Genomic DNA, 9,401 nt, shown 5'->3' on the forward strand with positions numbered 1-9,401 from the left:
CACGGATGACGCAGCTCATTTGCCAGGTCATCAGCCGTTTCATTTCTCACGCCTTATCCGCCAACTACACCCTGGATATGCCACGTGGGATAAGCTCCTGTCCCCACCCCTTAATCCTTAAATTCTTATTCCTATGCTTCGCATTCCCACAGTAATTATCAGCTGTATCTATCCATAGACAGCCACGTGTAAAGTGATTAATCCTCACCTTACGTGGCCTTGATTTTTATTTATTCACAAGTCCATTGTAATAGCGCGTGACAAGAAAGACAACTAGCCTGCCATTTGTTCTGGCAAAGAAGGAAAAAGAAAGAAAAAAGCCAGTTGGCATATGTACGCGTCTGCTGGCCGACCTTATCCTCTTTTTAATTTTTGCCATATAAAAATGTTTTTTATTTTTGGTTTATAGTTTAATGAAAAGTAATTGAAATGGACATTGATAGAAAGAAAGATCAATGAAGTGTGAATAGATAGAGAGAGAGACTAAACCCTAGATTTCTTTCTGACTGACAGCAGAGAGTATTTTGCTATTTTGACCAACAAAGAGTTTTGTTATAGTACATGAATATTTTCGATCAGTATTGACAAAGGTTAGTGCTTAAAGTTTTCATTTTTGAACATTTAGTAAAATTAATATTGTTATTGTTGTGTATGTACTAATTATGTGAAAAGAAAAAAAAATTGTTTTTTCAACTGTGAATATTGCTAATGGAGTTGTTAAACACCACATGCATGTATGGTGATTATTAGGTACTAGTTGGATTTGATCTTGTTTCGTTTAAAATTTGAGTTTTTTTCTCTATATTTAGCATATGTGATTCTGTTTTAATGCTTGGATCCTATTCCAGTTTGATGTTTTTGTTTCAACTGTTTTTTTTCCTTCAGTTTAATGAGTTTATTTTGATTCTTCGATGAAATCTATTTTTCAGATCCTCTTGAATTTTACTTGGGTGTGATTCATACTGAAGAAGTTGTTTTGATGTGTGTGGTTTAGATTTTTTGGAACAGAAAAAATAAGGTACTGTTTGTTCTGTGTTGTGGAATTGAGGATTTAGTGGAGGAGTTTCTGCAAATAAAGGGTTGTGAAGATGTTGTCCAAATCGTATACCAACTTGCTAGATCTAGCATCTGGGAATTTCCCAGTGATGGGCCGCGAGAAAAGGCGGCTGCCACGGGTTATGACAGTTGCTGGAGTTATTTCTGAGCTTGATGATGATCAAGCTAACAGTGTTACATCAGATGTTCCATCATCTATTATTGTAGATCGAATAATTATAGTGGCTAATCAGCTCCCTGTAAAAGCTAAGCGTAGGCCAGATAATAAAGGATGGAGTTTTAGTTGGGATGATGATTCATTGTTGTTGCACATAAAAGACGGGTTGCCAGATGATATGGAAGTTCTCTATGTTGGTTGTTTAAGGGTTGAGGTTGATTCAAGCGAACAGGACGATGTTTCGCAGTTACTGTTGGATAGGTTTAAATCTGTTCCGGCTTTTCTCCCACCAGACATTTTATCTAAATATTATCATGGTTTTTGCAAACAGCATTTATGGCCACTTTTCCATTATATGCTTCCATACTCTGCAAGTCATGGCAGTCGATTTGATCGGTCATGGTGGGAGGCATATGTTGCAGCAAACAAGATATTTTCCCAAAAGGTGATTGAGGTGATAAATCCAGATGATGATTTTGTCTGGATCCATGATTATCATTTAATGGTTTTACCTACATTCTTGCGTAGGCGTTTCAATAGGTTGCGAATGGGTTTTTTCCTGCATAGCCCTTTTCCTTCATCAGAGATATATAGGACTCTTCCGGTAAGAGAAGAAATTCTCAAGGCTCTATTGAATGCCGACCTGATTGGTTTCCATACATTCGATTATGCGCGGCATTTCCTGTCCTGTTGTAGTCGCATGTTGGGATTAGAGTATCAGTCAAAGAGGGGTTACATCGGGCTTGAATACTACGGACGGACTGTGGGGATCAAGATTATGCCAGTTGGGATTCACATGGGGCAGATTGAGACCGTGCTTCAACTAGCAGATAGAGAGTGGAGAGTCGGAGAGCTTAAGCAGCAGTTTGAAGGTAAAACTGTTTTACTTGGTGTTGATGATATGGACATTTTCAAAGGTGTCAATTTGAAACTTCTTGCCTTGGAAGAAATGTTAAAACAGCATCCGAAGTGGCAGGGAAGGGCAGTGCTGGTACAGATTGCTAATCCGGCTCGAGGAAAAGGAAAAGATCTTGAGGAAATACAAGAAGAAATACAAACAAGTATCAAAAGAATCAATGACAAGTTTAGACAGCCTGGTTATGAACCCATCGTGTTCATTGATCGCTCAGTTTCTCTTAGTGAACGGACTGCCTATTACACTGTAGCCGAGTGTGTAGTTGTTACAGCAGTAAGAGATGGCATGAACCTTACTCCATATGAATACATTGTGAGCAGGCAGGGCATCCCTGGTTCAGACTGCACTGCAGAGTCAAATGGTCAGAAAAAGAGCATGTTGGTAGTGTCCGAGTTCATTGGATGTTCTCCTTCACTAAGTGGTGCTATACGTGTTAACCCATGGAATGTGGAAGCAACTGCAGAAGCACTAAATGAAGCAATTTCAATGGCTGATGCTGAGAAGGTGTTGCGCCATGAAAAGCATTATAAATATGTAAGCACACACGACGTAGCCTATTGGTCAAGAAGCTTTTTCCAGGATCTGGAGAGAACTTGCAAAGACCATTTTAGAAGACGTTGCTGGGGTATTGGTCTGAGCTTTGGTTTTAGAGTTGTTGCACTTGATCCCAATTTCAGGAAGCTGTCCATGGATAATATTGTTTCTTCTTACTCAAAAGCCAAAAATAGAGCAATATTGTTGGATTATGATGGCACTCTAATGCCTCAAACATCCATCAATAAGGTCCCTAGTCCTGAAGTTATTTCAATTATTAATACACTTTGTGGTGATGAAAGAAATACTGTGTTTCTCGTGAGCGGACGAGGAAGGGATAGTTTAGGCCGGTGGTTTTCTCCGTGTGAGAAACTCGGCATTGCTGCAGAGCATGGATACTTCTTAAGGTATTCTTTAAACAAGTTTATTCTCATTTTGTGTCTATTTGTCATATCCGCATGTCGGTATGTACTTATTGTCTTTATCCACCAGGTGGTCTGCAGATAAAGAATGGGAAGTCTGTGGGCAGAACAGTGATTTCCAGTGGATGCAGATTGCTGAACCTGTTATGAAGCAGTATACAGAAGCCACAGATGGCTCTTACATTGAAACAAAGGAGAGTGCTCTGGTTTGGCATCATCGGGATGCAGATCTTGGTTTTGGGTCTTGCCAAGCAAAAGAGATGTTAGACCATCTTGAAAGTGTGCTTGCAAATGAGCCTGTTGCTGTGAAGAGTGGGCAATTCATTGTTGAAGTTAAGCCTCAGGTGTGTCATCTCTTAACCTTTTCGTTCGTCACTAGTTTTTCCAATGAACATTATTCAACATCACCAGTTACTCCATTCATCCGTTGCATCTGCTTTAATTTCCAATATATATACTTAGTTATCCATCTAGACATGCTTTATAGTTTGTTTTTTGTGCGGTATGCTATATACTGAGTAGCAATATTTTCTTTTAAAGAAAGGCTGGGATGGGGGCATGGTCAGAGTGTTTATTAAGTGTGTGTGCTGATTCTAGATGTATGTGGACATTTTTTTTGAGAAGGATGTGGACATTAAAAGCTGCTTCATTCAAATATTCTCAAAATTTGTTAATCTATTATATTTCATGGAAGTAGTTAGGGGTGACGGTTGAAAATTTCCCGTTTTCAGGTAATGTTTAAACTATAAAGCTTTCCTAGCAAAGGTGCTTAGAACTTTTACTTTGTCATATCATATTAATTGCATCCTGTGTCGTGACTGAAGGGCTTTCCTATTGGAGTCTAAATAAAGAGCTTCCAAATGAATCTTAAATTACTTTTTCTTTATCAGGTAAGATAACAATGAATTTTTAATTACTGTAGCCTTTCTTTTGTTTTATCATATTTATTACGTGTATGCTGTCATAAAAGAGGAAAGCATACTGAGATTAATCTAAAGCAAAAATTAATAACAAGATACAAGTATCTTTTACTTTTCCCTTTTTCAGCAAGCTTATGCCTCCAGGCATTAACAATAGGAGGAAATAGCTTCTAAGTTCTACCGCCATCGGGGAAACTTGTCATTTGCATCAGTTTGTTTAAGCTAAGATGTTCTTGATACTTTCTCTAACCAAGAATGATGACTGTCAACCAAGAAAGAGTAATTGTTAGTTTTAACAAAAAGACGATAATCACTTGGCTGGTCATCTTAAAGTACCCTATTTACTTGGTTTAGAGCAGAAGAAACTTGACACCTCATTGCTCTTTTTGGTTCTGTTTGTCATCTTAGCCCCAGCTATGAGAATTACCAATTAAAATGAAGCAATTTGTTCGAGGTTTCTGAATTTTCCGCAGTCGTTCTTGAAGTTGGTTTCCTTCTTGAGCCGTGGGTATTTCAGAAACAGCTTCTCTACCTCCCTAGGGTAGGCTAAGGGTTGCGTACACACCACCCTCCCTAGACCCCCCTTGTGGGACTCAACTGGGTTTTTTGTTGTTTGTTTGTAGTTGCTCTTGAAGTTGGTTTGATTCATAATTTCTGATGGATTATTACAAGCAATTGCAGGAAATAACATTTTATTTTTAGAAATATGCCTCAGTTAAATCTAGGAAGTAATTCCAGCATAATGCGAAATAGGTAGGGGAATATACACACACACACACAGGTAGGGGAATACGTTACCTTCTCATTTTCTTAATAACAAAAATAGAGATGACAACATTCCTAATCCATGTACTTTTCAACATATATTGTTGAGAAGGATGTCCCGTATAATTTGCTAATCTACCTGTTTCATCATATCCATGCTCATTGTAGCTAACCTCTGCTGCTGTCTGTAGCTTTATCTAAACCTCAATTTTTGCAACATTCCAGGGAGTCAGTAAAGGTCTAGTTGCAGAGAAAATTTTCGCATCAATGGCTGAGAGTGGCCGGCAGGCTGATTTCGTGATGTGCGTAGGTGATGATAGGTCTGATGAGGACATGTTTGAGATTATTGGAAATGCAATGAATAGCGGTATACTTTCTTCAAGCACAGAAGTGTATGCCTGCACAGTGGGACAAAAGCCAAGTAAAGCCAAATATTATCTTGATGACACAACAGAAGTTAGAACCATGCTTCAAGCTCTTGCCGAGGAATCCACTCCTCCGCCCTCATCAGAAATTTAACAGGAACCTCTGTTTGAAGTATATCCTTCGCTGCTTTCTTTCTGAGTGCACTTCACATTGAATCCGCCCTTTGAAGTTGTCCAAAAGAAACATCATTAGAGCTTGTACTGACGTGTGACGCGTATTACTCTCAGAGAATCAATGGAGAGGTATTATACAGAATTCTTTATCAGATGGCCAGTCCGTAGGAGACCATCGATTTATGGGGTGAGAGTTAACAGATCCCAAATGTTTCAAAGACAGAAGCACTGCTGGCCAAGTGGATACATAAGAGTGAAGTTGACTCTGAAAGGAGAGCAATGTCAAATGGTAATATTCATGGCCTTCATAACATATATATTTGTGGCCCTTGTTGAATACATACCTGATTCAAGAAGGCCACACACCTAAGTTTCTTGCCTTGCATGTGGCAAGATGGAGTATGGTTGTCAAAGACTCATAACTTGGATTATTAGATCAACTGTAAACAGGCATTTATTTAATCCTTCTTTTTCTATTTAGGAGTGAGAATATTGTCTTCTGGATACACCAATTTGTTCGATTCTCATAATTGTAAATGCTATAGAAAAATTTACCCTTTTTCTTACTATGCACCGCACGTGATAACAAAAACTTGTGCTTGTTAATAGTGACATCAATTACAGTGTTTCTGGTCTTTCAGTTGCGAGTTTGCAGAAGAACAAAAATATCTGATTCAGTTGTAGACTGCTGCCCTTTTTTCTGGTTAGAAACTTCATGGCGGTTAATTTAGTAAGGCCTTTAAATGCATGTACAAGAGATAGTATAAAAAAGTAATGGGCCTGTAATTATAGCATTCAGCATGCACGGAATGTAATCATTCTAATGGTTATAAAATAAAGACTCTAAAGTAAAGACAAGTATAGAGAAAAACTGATATATTATTCGAATTCAAACTGATGTACATAATGAACTGAAATTTCTTTCTATATATAGACGAAAGCAAGCTGCTGTGTAAGCTGCTACTATACCAAATATAGATAATCTTTTACTGAGAGCAATCTTTATCCATAACGGAAGATTGAATGGATAAGCTCATTGTACCCAGTATAGATAATCTTCTACTAGGGGTAATGAATATCCATAACGGAGTATTAAAAGGATAAGCTCATTGTACCCGGTATGGATAATCTTCTACCAGGATAATATTTATCCATAACGGAGTATCAAAAGGATAAGCTTATTATATCCAGTATAGATAATCTTCTACCAGGGTTAATGTTTATCTATAACCGGGTACCGAAGTGATAAACTTCTTCAGTAAGCTTATTTCCAATAGAGTACTAAATAGATAAACATATTTACGACGGAGTCCCATATGGATAAGCTTCTTCAGGAAGCTTATTCACAACGGAGTACTAAATGAACATCCATAATATAATATATTTATAACACTCCCCCTTAGATGTTCATTAAAAGATAATGTGCCTCATTAAAACCTTACTAGGAAAAACCACGTGGGAAAAATCCTAGTGAAGGAAAAAGAGTACACATATTTAGTAATATGCATTGCTATGTGCCTCATTAAAAACCTTATAAGGAAAACCTCATGGGGAAAAAACCTTAGTAAGGAAAAAAGAGTGCATCGCGTATTTTACTCCCCCTGATAAAAACATTGTTTTAATTATTTGAGTCAACGCATTCCAATCTTGTATGCCATCTTCTCAAAAGTTGAAGTTGGCAAAGATTTAGTGAATAAATCTACTGAATTATTACTTGAACGGATTTGTTGCACATCAATGTCACCATTTTCTGAAGATCGTGTGTGTAGAATAATTTTGGTGAAATGTGCTTCGTTCTATCTCCTTTTATGAATCCTCCCTTCAATTGGGATATGCATGCAACATTGTCTTCGTATAAAATTGTGGGTCTTTTCTCACATCCCAACCACATTTTTCTCGAATAAAATGAATTATTGATCTCAAACATACGCATTCCCTACTTGCTTCATGAATAGCTATTATCTCAGCGTGATTTGAAGAAGTTGCAACAATAGATTGCTTTGTGGAGCGCCATGATATGACAGTACCTCCATATGTAAATACGTACCCGGTTTGAGATTGAGCTTTATGGGGATCAGATAAATAACCTGCATCTGCATAACCAACAAGATCTGCACTATCTTTGTTAGCATAAAACAAACCCATATCAAGAGTTCCCTTTAAATATCGCAATATATGCTTAATCCCGTTCCAATGTCTCCGTGTAGGAGAAAAACTATATCTTGCTAGTAAATTAACAGAAAATGCTATGTCAGGCTTTGTAGTATTAGCAAGATACATTAGTGCACCAATTGCACTGTGATAGGGTACTTCGGGACCAAGGAGTTCCTCATCCTCTCCTGGAGGTCGAAACAAATCCTTATTCACTTCAAGTTATCGAACAACCATTGGTGTACTCAATGGGTGCGCTTTGTCCATGTAAAAGCGTTTTAAGACCCTTTCTGTATAGGCAGATTGATGGATAAAGATCCCGTCTGCTAAATGTTCAATTTGCAGACCAAGACAAAGTTTTGTCTTTCCAAGATCTTTCATCTCAAATTCTTTCTTAAGATATTCAATTGCCTTTTGGAGCTCTTCTGGAGTTCCAACAAGATTTATGTCATCAACATAAACAACAAGTATAACAAATTCTGATGCCATTTTCTTTATAAAAATACATGGACAAATAACATCATTTATGTAACCTTCTTTCAGCAAATATTCACTAAGGCGATTATACCACATGCGCCCAGATTGCTTTAAACCGTACAAAGATCTTTGTAATCTGATTGAATACATTTCCTGAGATTTTGCTTCAGGCATTTTAAATCCTTCAGGGATTTTCATATAAATTTCATTATCAAGTGAACCGTACAGATAAGCTGTAACTACATCCATTAGATGTATTTCAAGCTTTTCATGTAGTGCTAAACTGATGAGATATCGAAATGTTATGGCATCCATAACAGGTGAATATGTTTCATCAAAATCGACTCCAGGTCGTTGTGAGAATCCTTGTGCAACAAGGCGAGCTTTGTATCTTTCAACTTCATTTTTATCATTCCTTTTTCGCACAAAAACCCATTTATGACCAACTGGTTTTATACCAGCAGGTGTTTGGACTACTGGTCCAAAGACCTCTCTTTTAGCAAGTGACTTCAATTCCGATTGAATTGCCTCTTGCCATTTTGGCCAATCAGATCTTTGTCGACATTCTTCGACAGATCGAGGTTCAAGATCCTCACTATCTTGCATAATATTAAGTGCAACATTATATGCAAAAATATTATCCACCACTATTTCAGATCGATTTAAATTAATCCCATCACCGATCGAACTTATTAAAAGTTCCTCACTCACATGAGCTTCGGGTTCATTGATTTCTTCAAGAATCTCAGAACTAATCAGATCTTGGGTCTCTTCAGGAGATCCCTTCATAGTATCGTTTTGATCATTTGTCAATTTTCTTTTTCGAGGATTTCGATCCTTAGAACCCAAAGGCCTACCACGCTTCAGGCGTGCTTTAGGTTCATTAGCTCTCATGCTAGTAGATGGTCCTACTGGGATATCAATTTGGATAGGTACATTCTCTGCTGGGATATGTGACTTAGTTATCCTTTTCAAATCAGTAAATGCGTCTGACATTTGATTTGCTATATTCTGTAAATGGATGATCTTCTGGACCTCCTGATTACATATAGGGGTACGGGGATCAAAGTGAGATAATGATGAAACTTTCCACATAATTTCTCTTTTAATTTCCTTTTTCTCTCCCCATAATTATGGGAAATTTATTTTATCAAACCGACAATCCGCAAATCGAGCAATAAATAAATCTCCTGTCAATGGTTCAAGATAACAAATAATATAGGGTGATTCAAACCCAACATATCTTCCTATCCTTCTCTGTGGTCCCATCTTACTGCGCTGTGGTGGTGCTACTGGCACATATACAGCACATCCGAAAATTCGTAGATGGGCAATATTTGGTTCCTGACCAAAAACTAATTGTGACGGAGAATATTTATTATAATATGTCGGTCTGAGACAGATAAGTGATGCTGCATTCAAGATAGTATGGCCCCAAACAGTAGTGGGCAATGTTATTTTCAT

The 9,401-nt window shown here is 37.6% G+C and overlaps 1 protein-coding gene across 2 annotated transcripts; it reads left to right on the forward strand.

Annotated features, from left to right (window-relative positions):
- Positions 1-283: 283 nt before the first annotated feature.
- On the forward strand, positions 284-5,949 carry LOC104249450 (probable alpha,alpha-trehalose-phosphate synthase [UDP-forming] 7). 2 transcript variants are annotated; one of them, XM_009805875.2, is made up of 4 exons: positions 284-590; positions 930-3,070; positions 3,156-3,429; positions 4,996-5,949. In XM_009805875.2, the coding sequence occupies exons 2-4, from the start codon at positions 1,089-1,091 to the stop codon at positions 5,287-5,289; spliced, it is 2,550 nt and encodes an 849-aa protein (XP_009804177.1). In that variant the 5' UTR covers positions 284-590; positions 930-1,088; the 3' UTR covers positions 5,290-5,949. The 2 variants fall into 2 exon arrangements, with proteins under 2 accessions (XP_009804177.1, XP_009804179.1); XM_009805877.2 differs by having other exon boundaries at positions 995-3,070.
- Positions 5,950-9,401: the final 3,452 nt, after the last annotated feature.

This window comes from Nicotiana sylvestris, chromosome 2, assembly GCF_000393655.2.
Source record: "Nicotiana sylvestris chromosome 2, ASM39365v2, whole genome shotgun sequence".
Taxonomy (NCBI): Eukaryota; Viridiplantae; Streptophyta; class Magnoliopsida; order Solanales; family Solanaceae; genus Nicotiana; species Nicotiana sylvestris.